The following is a 21407-nucleotide window of genomic DNA, read 5'->3' on the forward strand; positions in this document are numbered from 1 at the left end:
GTTAAAAATGTTAAAAAAGTTAAAAATGTTAAAAATGTTAATAAGGTTAAAAATGTTAAAAATGTTATATATGCTTAATATGTTAAAAATGTTAAAAATGTTCAAAATGTTAAAAATGCTAAATATGTTAAAAATGTTGAAATTGTTAAAAGTGTTAAATATGTATAAATGTTAAAAATGTGAAAAATGGTTAGAATGTTAAAAATATTAAAAATGTAAAAAATGTAAAAATGTTAAGAATGTTACAAAAGTCAAAAATGTTATAAATGTTAAAAATGTTAAAATTGTTAAAAATGTTAAAATTGTTAAAAATGTTAAAAATGTTAAAAATGTTTAGCTTTAGTTTAAATAGTTTATTTGACACGGCACGATAATGTTAAAAATGTTGACAATGTTGAAAATGTTAAAAATGTTAAAAATATTGATATGTTAAAAATGTTAAAAAGGTTAAAAATGTTAAAAATGTTAAAAATGTTAAAAATGTTAAAAATTTTAAAAATGTTAAACATGTTAAAAATGTTAAAAATGTTAAAAATGTTAAAAGTGTTAAAAATGTTAAAAATGTTAAAAATGTCCAAAATGTTAAAAAGGTTACAAATGTTAAACATGTTAAAAATGTTAAAAAAGTTTAAAAAGTTTAAATTGTTTAAAATATTAAAAATGTTAAAAATGTTAAAAATGTTAAAAATGTTAAAAATGTTAAAACTGTTGAAAATATTAGAAATGTTAAAAATGTTTAGCTTTAGTTTAAATAGTTTATTTGACACGGCACGATAATGTTAAAAATGTTAAAAATTTTGACAATGCTGAAAATGTTGACAATGCTGAAAATGTTAAAAATGTTAAAAATGTTGACAATGTTAAAAATGTTCAAAATGTTCAAAATGTTCAAAATGTCCAAAATGTCCAAAATGTTAAAAATGTTGACAATGTTAAAAATGTTCAAAATGTTAAAAATGTTCAAAATGTTCAAAATGTTCAAAATGTCCAAAATGTCCAAAATGTTAAAAATGTTACAAATGTTACAAATGTTAAACATGTTAAAAATGTTAAAAAATTTAAAATGTTAAAAATGTTAAACATGTTAACAATGTTATAAATGTTAAAAATGATGAAAATGTTAAAAATATTAAAAAAAGTTTAAAATGTTTAAATTTTAAAAGTAATAAAAAATTTCTGAAAAATGTAGAAGAGATTCACAAAATTCCGTTTGTCATAACAGTTCGAAGGTTTTGTTATTTACTTGTTCGAGATGTTTAAATGAAAGAATGTTCTCTAACCGGTTTTTTCGAGTCCCACTTCATTTTAATTCTGTTTCTTCTTTTTGTTAACGCTTTTTCGATCGAACACAACGACTCGATATAGTTTTCTCAACAGCAGTATTAAGCCCACGGCAACAGTCACCACAAACAGTAGGATATCGTAAAGTTCGCTTCTGAACTGTCCCAAGCGTACCGTTGGCGAACGAATAGTCTCCGCATCCGGATGCCGTAGTGACCAATCGATCCACCAGAGTGCACGATCCAGCGGCGAATCTGGTTGATCCTGGAACAGGGCGGATCGCTCCTGCATGTTTTTTCGGTACGTTGGATCGTCCAGTACCTTACGAATGGTTTGAACGATTTTATCCTTTGTGATTGTCCAGACAATCAGTCTTTCCGCTACGCCAGCACGCAAGGATTTCTCGAGGTTCTAATATTTGAGAAAAAAAGATTTTTACATCACATGAGGATAGTATGAAAACATTTGTCCACAAACCCGATACTGATCTGCGATGAACGGTATACCAATCATCGGAACTCCATGCCAGGTTGCCTCATGGGTACTCAACAGTCCAGCATGAGTGATGAACAGCTTGGTACTTGAATGTGCTAGGATATCGTTTTGAGGTAAAAACTTTTGTATCAAAACATTGCTGGGGACATCATATTTGGACGGATCGGCTTCGAATTTCCACAGAAAGTTATACTCGGGGATCTGCCTGAACGCATCTAAGAACGCATGAATACGATCCTCTCCCAAGTCTGCGCTCAGAATGTTGGTTCCTAGCGAGAACAGAATTGCTCCCTTTTTACCGAGTTGCATAAATTTCTCGATCTTCGGTGGTATTGCTTTGGGAGGTATAATCTGAAGGCCTCCTACCAGGATCATATTCTGAGGAACCGGTTCGGGGAAATCTACTGCATGATGTGAATTTACCAACATCAACATCATTTTTCTGTCCATATCTCCGATATACGGCATATTTTTAAACGCTGGAACGCGTCGAAGCATTCGATCAGTCGTTGGAATGACGTGATAATTACGGTAGCTGCAAGCGAATGTAAACTAATTAGTTTCAGTTTATTCACAGAGAACGTTTCGCACTAACATGTGATCTACTGTGTAGATGAATGCATTCTCCAACCGTTGAAAGAATGTCATATCCACATCATACGGCAATATGTAGTACGGAATATAGGCAGGATATTTATGTCCTCCTATAAAATCGACACTGTACGGAGGGATATTGAACGCAGTAGCACCAATCAACGGAGGTTGACCGAATTTATGGTACAATCCCATCAAACAAGGGCCACACGTAAAATCGTATAACACTAAATCGAATTTGAAACTATCGGGATAATTCAGAATAACGTCCAATCCTTTCGACTTCAGCACTCCTTCGCACAAGGAGAATCCATATTGGTAGAAGGTGACCATACTCTGTACCAGGTTTTCCTGGGCCAGCTCGTAGAAATCGATCGCCGTATCACCGTCGTGAATCGTGTGGTACGTTTCTTCCAAGTGAATATACGTCAAGTTTGGTTTCCCGGTTGTTTCGATATCCGGTGACACAATCGTTAAATTGTATCCTTTTGCTGCCAGCGCTTCCATCAGCACCCGATTCCAGATGTGATGGCTGGGACTGGGAACGCCCATCAGACATAGGATATTAATCCCACTGCAGAGCGGTACCGTGAAAATAACCGCGCAGCAAACCAGGAACCGTGCGATCCGATCCATCGTGTGACCAAGTAACGAGTGAAGCAAAAATCTTAGAACTGTGTTAACGGATCAATCCGTGGCACGTTTTCTGTGACGTAGCGGTTTGTCGAGTGGTGCAGATAACGGCGTGTGTACATCAAACACACGAGAGGGCAACGATGATCGTGCAGAATTAAATGATAATAGGCAACCGTAATCAGCCAGTTAATGTCAGAAAAAAAAGCCACAGCAATCTTACCGCCTGGTGCAGCCCACTGTGTCTGTGTGTGATCATGAAAACCGCACAGATGAGCGTTATTTTGCTCAAATTACTTTTATCTGTTTTGCATCGGCTGATAACACCAGGAAATATATTATACAACATTAATATGTTTGCACTTCACACGACATTCTTATCTAGTGATCCGTTAAGTAGAAAATTAGCGCGAGTAGTTTTTTTTTGTGCGGTGCAAGACGGCTAAAAACAGCTTCAGAGTAGTTTGGGAGTGCGGCTACTCCTATTTTGTTGGTGGCGTATGCTTAATTATATTGATAATTACAAGGCTTTTCTACTGCTAGAACTAATCACAGTGGGCTTAGCTACGCTAACAGTAAGCCGCAAGCAAATACGATAGTTAAAGAATAACTCAACCATTCACTGCATTTGTTTGACATTCTTCTTCGAGCGTGGTGACAATTTATATAGCTTTCTGTTAAGATCGGTGGACTAGAACTAAAATTCCATCAATTTACAGCGTGCCACATCTTGAAAAATCGTACGTGTGGCAACACCCTAAGTTACATCACGAAGACTTATTTTTAGAAAAATGTCTTTGTAGTCAATACGGTAACTTATGAACTATTGTCATTTACTTGCACATTATTGTATCGCAAAACCACACTTGCACTAATTTTGAAAACTGGCGATCGACATCGCCTCAAAGTATTAGATCCAAGGATGGAATAGTGGATGTAAGTCTTAAATTAAAAAACATATAACGGTGTGATCTGGCTTTTTATGACAACTTCATTACTTGTTAAAATAGATAAGCAAATAAAAAAAAATATGTTTGAAACCTTGCCTACAGACCAACGATAAGTAATGTTTACAACTATAATCGTTGATGACGTAACATTTCCATCAATACTAAGAGTACTTACAAACTCAAATTAATACCAATCAACGCCAACAGTAAGGAAAACTCTTTGTACGATATCCGTACTACACTTTCCAACGGAATATTGAAGAACAGTTTCGAGAGCTCGTCATTTTACTTCAAACCGTCCAACATCACGAACGGGTTAGAAATTACGCCCGATATCCTGACGCATGAGGTGAAATAGTCAAGAATAGCACGAATCGGCTAAACCATTTTCGTTGTCGTGTTCGTGTTTATCTATAATTTGCCATAACTTGTTGCGCTTAACTAAATCGTACGCCTTCTTGCAATTTATTAACAGATAATGGTCGGCCAAAATTCAATGGACTATAAGTTCAAGATTCAAACGAAAAAACAAAAAAAGTTAGTTAGTAATATTTTTTCTCCATAGCATTATCTCAGACTTTCTCAAAGCAATTATACATGTAATATAAATTTGGTTTTGTTCTGCCTGTTCTAGCATACTCAAGAGAGTCTAATGCTTCTTCATGTGAAACTGTGAAACCATTAGACTTTATGATTTTCAAATTGACGTTCTATGAACACCAAACTGCTCGGCAATTCGAGCCTTGAATATATCTTTTTTCTCAACTGCTCGAATTAAGCGTAACTTTTATTTCCAAGTCAATGAAATACGCTTCTAACGATTCATTTTCCACAGAATTATGGCATAGATGAATTGTACCAGATATAAAATTCGGTTACCTTATTTAGAAAAATGAGCAAATAAATTGAGTTCCAAAAAGTGTATAAATACTATCGGGAATCTGTAACAGGGGGTCACCCTGTACACACTAAAATTTGCCCGGCGAAACCCTTACAGGGCGGCCAGATACCTCTAACGGACTTTCGGATCTTTGCTAGAACACTGAGAAAAAAATAAACAAAATAAACAAAACCTTATCCGCGTTTATTCCGTCCTTTTCCTCTTGCTGTTTTGTGGTGGGAAGGGGAGGCTGCGGCGATGCTGCTGCTCGACGTCGGTCTGGCGGTATCCAACAGCGCTTGCTGCAGCAATCTCCGGCGGGGTGGTGTCTTCTCCCTTTGCTCCTTGGCGATTAGCCGGGGTAGCGAACACTGCTTACCAATCCGGCGAGCAACACAAACCAGCAGTACACGATCCACAGGCCAACGGAACAACCTTCGTTGGACTTACACAACACAAAGCGGCACAACCTTCGCTTTTTTGCGAGACAAAAACTGTAAAAATTTAACAGTTAAAAAACGCGCACAGAAACGTAAACAAAACGACGCGTGTCTCACCGTGGTCGAGGCTCAACTGATCATCCCGCGATGGCTGCCGACCACAACATACCCGCCGAGACTGGATTCAGCACCACTTTTTCGCTTCTAGAGGAAAACACCGGCCTATCTAACCCTAACAATTTATCTACAAACATGACATAAAAATTATCGAACCTATCTAACGCGACAATATCGTTCACAAACGGAAAAACGAACGAATTTAAACGAAAATAAACAAACTTATGTGAACGATATTCAGCGCAAGTGGTGACAGTTGTCATGTTGGGTAAACGCTGCTGCGGGGGTGTTCAAGTGCGGGTAATTTTCACTTATACACTCTCGCAGCAATACCCAAAGTTAGGGTTCTTTTTACGCGTACACGCTCTTGCAGCGTCACCCAAAATTAGATTAATTTTCCACTCGATGCTGAAATTGTAACCGCACAGGTTACAAATCAAACCACATAAGAGAATTATATTTTTGATGCACTTTCTACAACGTAAACGTCATTATTCTTGACTTAGAATTCTTTTAAAGAAGCGTGATAAAATCGAAAAAAGCGTGAGAAAATCGAGCGAGTATTTGGCGAGTAGTGATAAAAACTAATGTTGATAAAATCAAAAAAGCACCATTCCATTGCATGAGTAAAAATTGATGGAAATTCTGTTAAAATTAATATCGAGTGTAACGTAAACATTGCAATAAAAGTTCGTCCCAATCTGTCAAGTGGTTATCGGAGTGGCTTCCAAGCAAGCAGTGCTTCGATAAAAAATCTTTCAATGAGACCCAGACTGTAGTAGTTAAGTCCATTGTCCTTACAAAGTTTCTGTCACACGTACAAAGTGATATTTTCCAGGCATTACTGAGTTATTATCTAATGAACATTTGGCAACCATCTATAGACCATCGCACGGTGACGTCACGCACCTGAGTTTGACAGCTACTGGTAACTTTGTTTACCTTCGGGTGATGCAGTTTTGTTCTCAATTATAGCAGATCATTTCAATTGTGACCAAAACGACCTTTAAATGTTGTGCGTGGGGTGCCAGTACACTAAGAACAATTATAAATTAAGCAGCATTTCCGCTACGCACATAATTGCTCTGTCAGAAAAAAGCAAAAAGTCCAAAACGTAAACAAAGTTACCACTAGCTGTCAGAAAAGTGAGGTTAAAAAGATTCGGTGAGATAGTCTATACAGAAAATCAATCCGCTATTCTCTACCTGAAGAAACTGTTGGCAACCGTAATGCACGGTACGGTTTGAAACAGAATTGCTCTTTCGCTACCAGCTAGGGCCAGGGATGCCACATATACAGATTTTTCTGTATTTAACAGATTTTTCAACTGAAACAGCAATACAGAATCTGTATTACAGAATTGCAGAATATTGCCAAAAATACAGATTTTACAGATTATTTTTGTTATACCGACGAACTGAAATCAATTTCAAAGGTAGAATTCAATTATACGATTTTCAAAGTTTTGTAAAAATATAACAACATTAGGATTATGTTGGTATCGATGCGGAAGAAGTGGAATGTGACTTGAACGAAGCTCGAAAATGAACGTTTCGAAATATTTGTCAGGATTTCTATTCAAAGTTCGTAAAACAAATTCCAAAGAGATGCGATTCCATCGATCCTGTTGAAAAAACGGCAGCTCTAGGTAATCTTGAATCGTTCGTGAAATTGGAAAATTTAAACGATTTGATGCGTCAATTTCCCAAATTTATAGCAGTAACTGACCGACACGGGCTATCTCACGAATTTCACACGCTTGAAAAAAACTTTTTGACCGGAAGATTCATTGAAACAAATGACTTAACTCTGCGTTGTGAGATTTTTTTTATAATAAATCCACACTCTTCTGCTGATTCAGAACGTATACTTTTAATATATAGTTGAAACCCGAAATTGCATGGCCTCTAAGCTAATGAGCTCAATTTCAAAAGCTGAAAGCTACCTTGCAGACCAAGGAGAAGATACTAATATTAAATAAACGAAAACTTAAAAACAAAAATTAGCAAAACCTGCATAAACATCACGTAGATAAAAATGAATTCGTTTAAATATATTCTGCAAGTAAAAATGTTTCCATCCAATATTCTGAGTTTGCTCGATACAGATTTTTAATACAGATTTTTTGACCCGAGATGCAGATATACAGATATTTTCAAAGAAAAATACAGATTTAAATGTGGCAACCCTGGCTAGAGCAAAGAAAAAAAAAAGAAGAAGAAGAAGCGAGTAATTCGGGAGTGATCGGCAATTAGAGAGAAATTCAACCAGAAGCGGAGAGTTTGTGTCTCGCTCGCACGAATAATTGATTTGCGCGGGTCTTGGTCCTCAAATAAAATTCTCTTGTGGGTTTTGATTAGGGAACCTATATATTAGAGAAATGACAATACACTCACCGTTAAGGCAACTGTCAACATCAAAACGGATAACGGCAATGTTGACAGTTGCCTTGTCATTTCTCTAATGTATAGGTTCCCTAGTTTTGATGGGTCTGAGAGATTTTGTGTTCGTCATTCTGTTAGCAATAGTTACTGCGATTAGACGCGTTTTGTAAAATGGCAGAAAAACGTCACGACAATGGCGCAGTGGATGCTCCAGAAAGGTGAGTCTGAAACAAAATTTATAGTAAAACGTTGAATGAAAAGTGTCGCCCATGTGGGAAAAGGGCGAGAGGACCCTAATTGAAATAAAATGAGTGTTAGGACTCATTATTTGAAATGAGCGAGAGGTTTGCGTATTTTGTGTTGAAGGGAAATTAGAAAAAAAGCTATAGTTCAAAGATGGACGCTATAGCAAAAGAATTGGCGGAAGTGAAATCGTCCAATGCAATGCTGTGCAAAAAGCTTGAAAAGGCACTAGCAACAATCTTATCGCTGCAGGCCAGTCTGCAAATACCACGAAGCGAAAGCGGAAAGGTTGATAGTGTTGTATTCCAGAACAATATCGGTCCCTCAAGCACACACGGCCCGGGGAATGAATCAGGAGTTCAATTATCGCGATTTATGTCTTCAATGAACCAGATGTCAATTTCTTCGATCAGCGTACCAGAGTGCAAATCATCGGTTGAAGCAGGACAAATTGGAAGACGTGATTTTGAGGCATGGAAGGACCTTCTCACAGATTCGCTCAAGCTAGCTGGTGTAGACGATGAACCTACTCAGTTTGTAGTTTTCAAGCTTAAAGCAGGTCCAGTTCTTCTAGATATTTACAGGAGCACAAAGTCAACTGCGGAAGCTCCAAACGATGTTCTATATACATTTTCAAATGGCTTGTTTCGGCTGTAAGCTTTATTTAGTTCAGCATCAGATATAATGCTGCAACGTCGGAAGCTGGCAGTGTTGGTCCAGCGGCCAGAGGAAACTGACTTGTCATTCATTATGAGAGACGGCTCTATTGCTTGTCTGTGCGATTTCACCGAAGGAAAGGAATTTGAAGAGATTGTTACTACTGTTGCCGAACATGCAAGAAATAAAGAAGTCCGTACAGCAGCACTGAAGATGCTGAGTAGAAAAGGATCATTTACAGACCTCGTAGACAAAGTCCGCGAAATCGAGGCTATGAATATGAATGAGGAGTACTATCGCTTAAAACACGGGAAGTTGGATCAAGTAACGGTCGCTGCTGTTAGTGCGCAATATGCCGTGGCTGGTCCTTCTCGTCGGGGAGCCTTTCGTGCTTCGATGCCTACCGGGCGGTTTGGTTTTTCACATGCGGGCCATGGTGCAATACGCACTCGACCGTTTTAGGAGAAGAAGTTTACAGCAAACCAACAGGAGGCTGATCCGAATCGGTGCACAAGGTGTAACAGCGTTTACCATAAACCAGAAAACTATCTGGCTATCGACAAGGTGTGCTTCAGCTGTGGTCGCAAAGGCCGTATAAAAAGAGCCTGTCGGACTAGTACGCAGAAAGATAATCGACGATTGATTGAAACCGAAAAACAGAAAGTATCCGGCAAAATCGCCACAATTGATATGGAAAACGAAACGAAGCGAGAAGAAGTAGCTGCAGATAAGAATGTAGGTGAAGAAAACAACACATAATGTATGGTCATTAACATCATCAACACATTGAGAATCGATTGATCTTATTCCCTGTCATTTAACTAATAATTAACAATGTTGTTTCATTTATTGATATTTTTTACAAATGAAATTAATATCACTTTTTAACTTAAACAAACAATACAAATAAAATACAGTTCTTTATTGTTCAAGATGTAATGGTGATACGCCATTATCCTCCGAATTGAATATAATATTAATTGATTACATATTTAACAGATGAATATTACAACATTTTCGATTCCTTTCATGCCAGGAAATGATGGATTGATAGTTGCGAAAGTGGCTGGTCTACCTTGTGAGTTTATGATCAACTCCGGAGCCCAGGTTAATACATTAACCGAACATCGATTCCAAATACTTTGCAACAACGAGGAATATCGTAAAGGGATGTTCAACTTAAAACAGGGTACCGACAGGCCTTTGAAAGCATATGCTACGGAAAAGAACATACAAGTCCTTTCCACTTTCGAAGCTTATCTGCACGTAATAGATGATAGACCCGTTCTACTAGAGAAATTTTACGTTGTAAAAGAACTGCGATCCCTTCTTGGTCGCGCAACAGTTACAAGATACAGTGTTTTATTGCTAGGGTTAAAAGTACCGTTGTTCTCTAATGAATTACCATCGGAATCTTGGCATCAGGCTAATGAAATTGCAACGATTTGGACAGATGAAAGTTTTCCTCAGTTTAATGTCCCACCTATAAAAATATGCTACGACAAAACAAAGCCATGCCGGAACATTTTCATGAACATCTCGATCGCTGTAAAGCCTATGGTAGAACTACGACTTAAGCACATCTGTCAGCTAATAATAGTGAGCGGGTGACAGACGAAATGGTTCTGCTCACCTATGTTAGCGATTCCAAAAGGGAAGAATAACATAAGACTCGTGATCGATCTTCGTGGACCCAATAAGTACATACGAAGATCACCATTCACTATGCCTACGTTAGAAAGAATTTTAGCTGATTCGGATGGAGCTCAATGGTTTTCGACAATAGATTTATCGAACGCATTTTTCCATATTGAGCTAAACGAAAATAGCCGTCATCTTACAAACTTCTGTACCGAGTTTGGTATATTCCGGTACGTTAGGTTACCGTGTAACGCACCGGACATATTCCAGGAAGTTTTTCAAAGAAAAATTCTCGGATGTGGAGATACAAAAAACTATTTAGACGGTGTTTTGGTCTTTGGGAAAACTGTCGAAGTACATGATAGAAACCTGAAGACTGTACAGTTAATTGTTCCTTTCGAAGCCAAAATGTCAAATTTTTGGGATTCATGCTTACCTCAAAGGGCTGGCAAATAGAAGACGAGAGAATGTCTGCGATACGAGACTTTCGTCATCCAAAAACCACTTCGGAAGTGAAAAGCTTCCTGGACTTAACTACTACACAGACGAGCCGGTGTTGAGCTGGCAGCGGAAGGAAAGCGAAGACAACCGCTCACGCGAAGGCAAGGAAGGTGTGGTATCACTTTAGTGCAATGCAAACCTTTCAATTCCGGCCGTAGCCAAGAAGCTCGTGTTCTCCATCTGGTTCGTCCAGCAGATAATGAAATTGGCTTCATTCAAGGTAAGGAAGCATCCTGACTGAACCGATAAACAGAATACGGTAGCCGAATCTCATGCCTGGAAACTTTACTACACGTGGTTGGTCCTGCCAAAATACATCTGCGATCCGTGGGTGCGGCCAGGCCCGGATTTGAGGGGGGGCAAAGGGGGCAAATGCCCCGGGCCTCCCTTCTAAGTAAACCGGTAGATTCTATTCCTAGGTTGGCGGATCGTAGACATGGTAGCGTCGCAATAGTGTGGCCAGCACGCCAGTGGAGCTAACTGCCCTCCTCGAGCTCTCGTTATATAGCCTCCTCAAAGACCCCGGCATCGAAAAGCGATATCTTCCACCAGCGAACGGTAGGAATGCTGGCTTTACCCATCACTTACCGCCTCACATTGTGATTTACACTATAGTAAACCGACTGGTGGTCGTTATTACTGTAGCACATCGGTTCAACTGAAGAACCAAAAACGAGACAAAATCTCTTTATTTTAAGTATCGACATCTAGCGGTGGAGAGAATGCATTTTTCACTCGAAATTTCATTACGCTTATATTCCATTCATTCAACAAAAGGACTGTATGAGCTCTCGCCGCTTTTTCGTCGAGAGAATCCTTTGTTCTCCCCGGTACTGGTAAAGCGAGGGTGCCTTTTCATGATAAACGTACAGTACCTCCCGCATACGTGCAACAGTTTTTATGTAAATATATTTTTAATGAATTTCATTGTTGCCCAAGTTGAAAACTGAATATCTTGACTAACATTTACATTGTACCTAATGTCGTAAGCAGTTCTGGTACAGCGCGTCTGACATGCATTTCTAGCAATGTTAGGTATAAAAAATGGTACGAGAAAAAAATATTGTCCTTGGTAGAGAAATTCGGTTTTCAAGTCCAACGAAAATATTCAAGTAAATCAACTAACAGGTTAAAATAGTTTCAACAGTCGTGAGGTGTACGATCCAAGAAAATTTGTTAGACAATATTTGAATGGTTGAAAGATTTTTAGTTTAATTTGTTCTATTGACGTTGATTGTGAATTGTTACTGAATTTCCACTTTAAAGATCTCTTGAATGCGGTCCTGTCTTAACCTGATTTTGATAGATTCATCTATTCAAGATCACCTTTTTGCCTGGTCATTAAAGCAAAAAAATAGTTTTTTGGTGCATGTTAAAATTATTGGAGCGAACTGTTAGAACGATGCACTGTGAAATCAATGTAGGATAGAACAGCAATAAATGAATGCGAAAGATCGGGCACCGATTTGCTGCAGAGTTTTGTTCGAAGTTACATATCTGTTCTGTGACTGTAGCCCGTCTAGCCGCCAGTTCGTGATAAGTCCTAGCCTCAAGAACGTCACGTCGATGATCGACTGCGAACCATTTCTGCTAAAGGTACTTTTGGTCCCAATGTTGGCCAGGTCTAGGTTGAGCTGTGCCAAAGTGCCCCGCCAGCACCAACGGCGTTAAGCCCGTCAGTGAAGTGAAGTGAAATGAACTTTTCGATAGTTTTTTGGACAGTTAGCTAATTGTTCATCGAAATATATTGCTGACATTTGATGGAAACTTCGCCGAGCTCGATCAACTGTTTGACTGCATACAGTTTCCGATTTCTCCATGAGTAAAATTGATAAAAATATGTTTTTGCAAGGTTTTTTATTAAGCTTCAAGAAAATTCTCGAACTTTCCTACGAATACCTTCCATCAATTTCTGCACAGTGGTAAACTGGCAACATCAGCCGTATCGGTGGAGGGAGCTGGCAACAAGGCTAACTAAGTGTTGTGCGCGGTCTGCCTCACCGTAAAATGTTAGTAATGAGGGTGTTTCTCGCGAAATAATAATGGTGTGATTAGTAACACCGCTATGTTCGGGTTCCTCCAACATGTAGAAAAGTGAAGAAGAGAATCAACGGACCGCTCTCGGCAGGCTAAGTATCGTTATGTTTTCGAAATTTTGGTTTGTTTTAAGATCACTTGAACCAGCCGCAAAACTCACCGACCGAAAAGGTCAATAAGATACGCTCCAGCAGCGCCACCTGTGTAGATGTTATAAGAAAGTCGGACAGATTCGAAGCAAAGCAAAGCCTTGGTGTTACATTCCGTATCGGAACTCGACCTCGAGACTTCGCAGCCAACTGTTATGTGTACAGGACGATTGCGGGGCTAGCGCTACGATCCTATTGACACTAACAGTCTCTCCCGAGCCGAGTCTCGAACCTACGACAACTGGCTTGTTAGGATCGTACCTCGAGACCAGCTGGAAAAGTAAACAGATTCGAATCTAATACTAATAGCTACGATTTTTTTTATATTCCATACTTAGATGCATAACAGGAGAAAGGGAGAAGGAGAAGTTGGTAAGATCGTTCTAAACTATATCAAAGACATCGAAGTAAAATTAAATACGAGCCACTAATGCAAATTAGTCCGGAAGTGTGAATACAATGCAATGTTATGTCCGAAAGATATAACAACGTATTCATGCGGGGCTTAGTGTTTATGGAAGCGATCTCGGAATGTATGTGTGCAGTTGCACTGCATAAATATTACCGTATGGATGTTTCATCGAAATTAGTGCTAGGTTTGTCAGCGCCACATAGCGGGAGGTCAAATGACGGTTGTAAGTTTTTACACATCTTTTGAAAATAAGATAAACGTCTGTATTCTGTGCTAGAGCTGTCATTTTTCATCTCCAGGGTTAAAAATATTTGCATCTATATATTATGTAATATATTGAAAAATAAAATAAAAGCACTGCCGGCCAGTGGAAGATAAATTGTTAACACCCAACACACACACAGTGGCAACATCAACCGTATCGGCCATTTCTTCCACCACTTCGCTATATCAGATGATGTTTTCACGCTTGACCATTGCCCAATATTTTTCGATGGCACAGAACTGTGTATGGTTGATTAATTCTTTTTTCGATAATATCCATATTATTCTGCTTGAACCATTCCAGTACATCCCGGACGTAGTGGCAGTTAGCTAGATCGGGCCAGAACTTCACGGGGCCTCCGTGTGACTGGGTGAACGGCAAAACTATCTCCTGAAGACACTTCTCTTGTAAACTTCCATTCATCACTGTAAAAAATCGACACGTTACTGTCAAGTGGATTCCACTTACTTCTGTGCTAATAGATGAAACATTTCATATCTACGTGGAATACACTTGCACACTTAGTTTCTTTTAACGAACTCAGCAATCTTTTTAACGAGTTCTCAACAGCTGAGCCATCAGCAATCTGTTCAGCAATTTATTTGCTTGACGAGTGCTCGGTAATTTTTCATTCTCATTTAAACGTCAAACATAGAAAACAGCTCAGTAAAAATTTACGAAGCGTTCATTGCGTTTCGGTATTTACAAAGCTGACTATTCGTCACGAATTACCGAGCGTTCTGTAAATTTACAAAGCTAACGATTCATCACAAATTACCGAGTATTCTGTAACCGTAAAGTTTTTTCGTAGTTACGAGAGAAATATGAACCATTGTGAAAGTTTCAACTGTTGAATAATTTTATAAAGGAATTTCAGATTGTTTAGATCGATTATACTGGTGTTCCCAGCACATTCGAGTAAAAACTTGATACGTTTAATGTTATGATGAATACAGGCTTTTCATTGCAGGCTTATAGTAAACTGCTCTCCTGTGGTGGAAAAAATTTCCATATGCTGACTGAATAGATCGTGTACCTCCACGTCGTTTTCTTGTAGATTTGAAAGTAAGATATCCATTTTTTTTTTTTGAAAATCACACGCGAAACACTTTAAAAACTCAGCTTCGGAACTCTTTGAACATTTGACAATGGCGGACATTCGATGTTTCGTTTTGACAGATGCAGAAAAATTGCCGAACAGTATAGTAAAAAACAACAAAAGTTCAGTTAAACAATTGAAGAGTTTTCAGCAACACCTAGGTAGATGCCGACAGATCGTCAAATATTTACTGAACTTCATGAAAGTGCAGAACATACTTTAGTTTACAGAAAAGGTCAGTAATGTTTTCTGCTGAGCTCGTCAAGTGCCTTTTGCATAACGGTAATTCGGTAAAAACTTCAACCGACATCAGTTATTTTTGAGAAAATTACAAAATGATCAGTATTTTTTCAAATTTACTGAACATGACCGTAATAAAAATAACTGAACAATTAAAACGAGAATAAGTGTGTGCGTTTCAGTTCACAGCACAAAATCAAGTGTCTTACACTTCGGTCTGCCATGTCATGTATACCAAAATCAATCATTTTACACTCAGATATCAATGCTTACACACGTCCAGTGGTGGGCACCGCTAACCGAAAATTTAGCGACGCTAATCGCTAAGTCGCTAACCGGAAAATTTAGCTCGATAATCGCTAAACGCTAAACGCTAAACCCACATTAGCGGAACTTTCGCTAATCGCTAATCGCTAACTTTTTAATTTGTAAATAGTCATATCGCTATATTTATTGCTTGTGTTTTGTAAGATTTGGACCACTTTGATCTGTTTTGGTTAAACAAACGAAAACAATTACTTACAAGAATAACAAAAGTTATTTAGCTTGCATTGAAAATAGATACTTCTTGGAATGTTTTCATAGAAATTCAATTATTATCTGAATCGAAAAAGTAGAACCAAAGTTGTCATAATTTCAAGCGCATTGCAATTTATCAAAGTTCTTGGTGTGGCGAAAATTCAATCTAGACCTTGTGCTTGTTCTTCAAAATGCTCCTGTGGCTTGTACGATAGCCGGAACTCCATTCCACAGTGGTCGGAAAAGGCAATTTGACGAACTTAATTCATTTGTGCTTAAACGGTTGATGTTAGCCAAAGACAATGTTCAAAAGAATTGTTCACAAAAATATAACGGAAATCTTGATGAGATTTTTTTTTATCATGGCCTACTATCATAAAAATAAAAAATCTAACTTTTGATACAGCGAAGATACATGAATAGTTTCTTTAGCAAAGTTGTAGAACTTTACAAATTTTGAAACTTTGCAGAAGATATCAAATTTCTATAACGTCTATTTACTGAAATACAAAGCATTTTCACTAGTAACCCCCCCAAATTTAGTTTTTCTAGCATAACTTTTTAAAAATTGCTTTTTCAAGAACATAATGTTCTAGACAAATATGACCAACATAAAAACACAGGTTTCTTTCGAAAACAGCATGTTGCTACAATCGTTCTATTTTTTTTTTATTCTCGCTTATTTTCCGTCGGTCTTGTTCCGCCACTGTTGTGGCCAATCACCGACGCCCAGGGAGGCGACTCCACACCCAGGACCCTAACTCACGACCCGTTTATTAACGGACCGGCGCCAACGGCTTTACTTCCTCATGCGATGGAAGGCGTGATCCCAGAGATTTTTTGCCTCAGAAAATCTCCCGGTGTCGGCTAGGATTGAATCTAGACCAGTTTGGTTGGTTGTGAGTGGATCACGCCACCTCACAACCATCGACACCTATGTCGGCGGTGGGATTCGAACCCAGGCGTCGAGCGTGGTTGGCGGAGACGTTACCAACCACACTAGGCCCCCGCTCTCTACAATCGTTCTATACTGAGTTAGAGCGTTTTTTCATGAAATTATAGCCCAGATTTAAATGCGTATAGGGGAGAAAGAGGCGAACCGGTGCACATCATCAAATATTTTTTTAGAGCTTAGACCTTGTACTATAAGCTAGTTAAACTTTGATACCTAACAATTCATAAATGAATGAGTAGAGGGGTGTTTTAAGAATGTATGTTTTTGGGGTTTTCTATACAAAAATGCACAAACTCCCTATATAATGAACGATGATTTGTGAATTTATGAAACAGATAACTCGCAATACTTTCAAAATTAGTGAGAACACTTCTTAGGTTTATTTAGTTGTTGATAGGTGCATCCAATATCCGCGGGATCGAAGTGCCGCTGTCTTCCTTTTGATTGGAATGGTGCTCTCGCGCCCACTAGCCAAATTTCAATAGGAAAATACAGTCTTAATCCACTGACCATTCCAGTTATGTATTACAACATATGGACTGTAGCTGGTAAGTAACCAAGGATATATGGAAACCAGCAAATGATCTGCATGCAATTCAACGTTGCGCTACAATACTACAGATTATTTTATCTGGCCGGGAAATTACCGCATCAAAATTCAAACACTATTGTTGGAAACTGCTCGTTTGTTGATGTCCATATATCCTTGGCTTTACTTGCCATGAAGTATTATTTCACGGTGCGGACATTATTAACTATTTCAATATTCCATCAGGCCAATTATCTGAAGAAGCGCAAAAGTCTAAAAGACTGATTTTTAAAGCATTGCGAGTTATCTGTTTCATAAATTCACAAATCATCGTTCATTAATCAGGTAGTTAGTGCATTTTTGTATAGAAAACCCCAAAAACATACATACCTAAAACATCACTCTACTCATTCATTTATGAATTGTCAAGTTTCAAAGTTTAACTAGCTTATAGTACAAGGTACAAGCTTTAAAAAGAGTATTTGATGATGTGCACCGGTTTGCCTCTTTCTCCCCTATACGCATTAAATCTGGGAAATAATTTAATGAAAAAACGCTCTAACTCAGTATAAAACGATTGTAGCAACATGCTGTTTTCAAAATAAACCTGTGTTTTTATGTTGGTCATATTTGTCTAGAACATTATGTTCTTTAAAAAACAATATTTAAAAAGTTATGCTAGAAAAACTAAATTTGAGGGGGTTGACAGCGAAAATACTTTGTATTTCAGTAAATAGACGTCATAGAAATTTGATATCTTCCTCAAAGTTTCATATTTTGTAAAGTTCTACAACTTTGCTAAAGAATCTATTCATGTATATTCGCTGTATCAAAAGTTAGATTTTTGATTTTTATGATAGTAGGCCATGATAAAAAAAATTTCTCATCAACATTTCCGTTATATTTTTGTGAACAATTCTTTTGAACATTGTCTTTGGCTAACATCAACCGTTTAAGCACAAATGAATTAAGTTCGTCAAATTGCCTTTTCCGACCACTGTGCATTCTAGGGTAAAAAAAACTGGCAAAAGTAACTTTCGCAGTAAAGTATGTTCATCTTTTGAAGCAATTTACGTACGCCATCAGCAATTCACAGTTTTTCGAAATATTTCTACTGTCGCTTTTCTACAAAATTTAGCGAATTAGCGATTAGCGTTTCGAAGGCCAAAATTTTAGCGACGCTAACAGTTTCGCTAACCAGCTCAAAAATTAGCGAAATCGCTAAATCGCTAACTGAAATTTAGCGTCGCTAATTAGCGAATTAGCGAATTAGCGGAATGGTGCCCACCACTGCACACGTCAAATGCCAAAACACGTTAAAATACCGTGGATTCCAACAAATAGATATGGGTCGACATAATAGAATGATTAGGTTCGTTTATTGACATTCATATGTAAAGAGCATTAGGGATTAGCGTGCGATTTATTTTCAGTGATGGTTGCTCCAGTGAAGAAAACTTTTGTATTTTTTCCACAGCTACAGATGGCTTGCCAAATTATCAACTAGCGGGCGAACTTATCCGCGAAAAACCTGGAGCATTCCAAGGTAAAATTTCCGACCCGGGATATGTCAAAGTCCATTTTGAGGTATGTTCCATCGCCCATCAAAATACAGCCGTTATACTCTGTCAGGACTTGCTCGTATAGCTTTCTTGCTCGGGTTTTTTCAACCAGGTTCTGTTTCAGCGTCCTGTTGGGTTGTTTGCTGGCATGATACGACCGTAATCCAGATTTGACAGATTCGACTAACTGTACTATGTGCTGCATTGAACCTTTTCGCCAAATCACGGAGGGACACCCTAGGATCATTCCGGACTGCCCTGATGACCATCGCTCGTAGTTTCGGGTCCAATGTTCCACTTCTTTGTTTGGTTTGCTCAGCGCGATCCACCGTCAAAGTTTCCCGGTAACATTTGAGCACGGTATTCACAGTTGATTTCGGTAGTTAGAGAGTCTTGGCGATCATTTCTTGTTGGGTTTTCAACGTAGGTGTGCACAACGTTTTTTTGCCTCTCGCGTTCCATCTTGGATCACTTTTTAAAGCGTGTACCAATCCTGACGAAATTTCACCACTAAGTAAAAAACGCTGTTTCTCGGTACGACAACTAGAGGCGCTGCAGTAAATAAAAGAAAACGGCCAAACACTATGTGGGACAAACCTCATGTCTGACGACGACTTAAAGGCTTAAAGTGGTTTAAGCGGTATCAGTTTTAGCATCATGTTTCTGGTGTTTCTGGTCACAGTGATTATTTCATAGAAAAAACCTGCCACAGGATTTGTGAAAAAAAATATAATAAAATCTACTGGACCACAAACTATGATTTTTGTAATGAATATTAACTAAACTATCGGAGAAGCTCTTGTATTGAGTAGCGAAGTATCTTTTGACGTAGGACTACGTCTAACCGCACTATATCGAGATACATTCCGCGAAAACTAAAACCAAGATGTAACGCCGGAATGAAAGATTTCAAACGGTTATACTGATGTAACCACATGATGGATCACAATAATCAATATGTCGTTGGATTGATAAAATGATGGACAATTTTGTGATTCTTCAATTTTCATTATCACTTTGTTAAACAGTGAAAATTGAATAAAAGTTTCAAGGTCAAATTTTCACCAACAATGTACCAATCATATGCGAGCACGCCTAGCACAGACTTCATGAATAGACACCAACTGCATGCTGTGATATCCTGTATAGCAGTGCCAAAAAAAATTTTGACAGAATCTCCCCGTCCCAATAGGTCAACTAATGTTAGTTTCCATGAGCCTAGACTATTTTGATGTCTTGAAGGTGAAGCTTTCTCGGAAAGTTCGTAACCACCTCCACTATTAGACAGTATGACGTTCTGCTGTTAATAAATATGTTAATGTTAATAAAACTGATGTCTTGAAGGAAAACATGCTGGCACAGGCAACAGTACTGCACCGAGCAGGGTATGAATAGAGCGCTGGTCATTCGTCGTCTATCAGTGCAGAAAAACTCGATATTCATTTGTGTGCAGCCAAGCCAAGTGAAAACTACATTGCCGCTGTTGACGCACGGTGGGGCGTGGAACACAATCGAATTGCCGTTTGAATTGTCTTCTTCTTCTTCTTCTTGTTTCGTATAGCAGCAAATATCAGAATTCAATTTGATTTTTCGGGTACCGCAGAATACGCTGCGCTGCCGGGGACAACAAAATGCGTTGTTTATTTTTGAACTCTACATTCTGCTTTTTTTTCAGATTTATTTAATTAACTGAATATGGTATTTGAAAGACAATAGAAAACAAAAATGCTCCGTACATATCTTTGAATAGTGAGTTAAACGTGCTGTACTGATGATTATATTTTACTAGCTAAATGAATTTAGTCCAATATGACAATATTAGTTGCATCCTGCGGTGGCGGTATAGAGGAAAACCAAATTCATTTCATCTTGATATTAGAGTTCCGACATTAGTATTTGTGTTTTTCAATTAAATTTTTTTTTTAATTTGCATTTACAAGAAAATATTACTTTCCATAACCTTACTTGTAATTGAACAACGCTATGCAAACATTAATTGCCGTGGCTAATGTTGTGCATCACTCTTGCCCAGTTTATTCTCGAAAATAACAGACATATAACCTTCAAATATGATATCTTCGTTGTTCTTTGGTATCTTGAAACTAATCAAATTTTTTCTGATTGATTCTGTATACTGATAAAATGTTTAAATTGACCTGAATTGAATGTTAACATGTTCATAAAATTCTATGTCAATTTCAAATTTTCTGTGAATATACATTTTCTACTAAAACTGTCATTCATTATCTATATTTTTTCCACGAGCTTGTAACTGCAGGAAAAAAATTGATGTGACATCTTTGCCGCTTTGTGATCGGTGAGTGAGCCAACTTTAACAAGACAAATAGATATAGAAGGAAGAAGTTTAATTTCTACTAAATCGTACTCAATTAAATATTTTATAGAAGGTTGCCTTTTCGCGTATTAAAGAAAATTCGCTGTATTAGAATGAAAGGTATCCATCAATAGTCTGGAAACCAAATTTAGGGGGAAATTTGGGTCTAGAGCTCTATAGCAATATTTTAGAGAAAAACTTTCTTCAACAAAGTTGTTACATATGATAAAGCGCTTATTGAAAAAGTATCAAGAATTGGGGTGACCAAAATTTTCAATGCTATCAAGTATCTTCCTTTTTATTTTATTAGATAGAACACCTTGTTCTACAATTTTATAGCTCCAATAATTTTAAGTAACTTTGTAAAAAAAAAAAGATTTTCTCTAAAACATTGCTATATAGCTCTAGACCCAAAATTTCCCCTAAATTTGGTTCCTGGACCATTGTGAATGTTGAAGAGAATATTTTTTCTTCTAAGGTAGAGTGGTA

The 21407-nt window shown here is 37.8% G+C and overlaps 1 protein-coding gene and 1 long non-coding RNA gene across 2 annotated transcripts; both read right to left on the minus strand.

Annotated features, from left to right (window-relative positions):
* Positions 1-1231: 1231 nt before the first annotated feature.
* On the minus strand, positions 1232-3073 carry LOC129721849 (UDP-glucosyltransferase 2-like). The gene is made up of 3 exons (XM_055674906.1): positions 2372-3073; positions 1759-2311; positions 1232-1692 (listed from the first exon to the last, which is right to left on the minus strand). The coding sequence occupies exons 1-3, from the start codon at positions 3004-3006 to the stop codon at positions 1306-1308; spliced, it is 1575 nt and encodes a 524-aa protein (XP_055530881.1). The 5' UTR covers positions 3007-3073; the 3' UTR covers positions 1232-1305.
* A 1943-nt stretch (positions 3074-5016) lies between these two features.
* On the minus strand, positions 5017-5628 carry LOC129724921 (uncharacterized). Its single transcript, XR_008727983.1, has 2 exons — positions 5391-5628; positions 5017-5327 (listed from the first exon to the last, which is right to left on the minus strand). It is a non-coding gene; the product is annotated as an uncharacterized LOC129724921 (long non-coding RNA).
* Positions 5629-21407: the final 15779 nt, after the last annotated feature.

Source organism: Wyeomyia smithii, chromosome 2 (genome assembly GCF_029784165.1).
Source record: "Wyeomyia smithii strain HCP4-BCI-WySm-NY-G18 chromosome 2, ASM2978416v1, whole genome shotgun sequence".
Lineage (NCBI taxonomy): Eukaryota > Metazoa > Arthropoda > Insecta > Diptera > Culicidae > Wyeomyia > Wyeomyia smithii.

Bases quoted from the DNA above. Each gene is read 5' to 3' on its own strand.
- LOC129721849 (XM_055674906.1), bottom strand. From the start codon at position 3,006: ATGGATCGGATCGCACGGTTCCTGGTTTGCTGCGCGGTTATTTTCACG. The intron at 2,312-2,371 runs GTTAGTGCGAAA...ATTCGCTTGCAG, and splicing joins ATCTACACAGTAGATCACAT to CTACCGTAATTATCACGTCA. The intron at 1,693-1,758 runs GTTTGTGGACAA...CTCAAATATTAG, and splicing joins TCATCGCAGATCAGTATCGG to AACCTCGAGAAATCCTTGCG.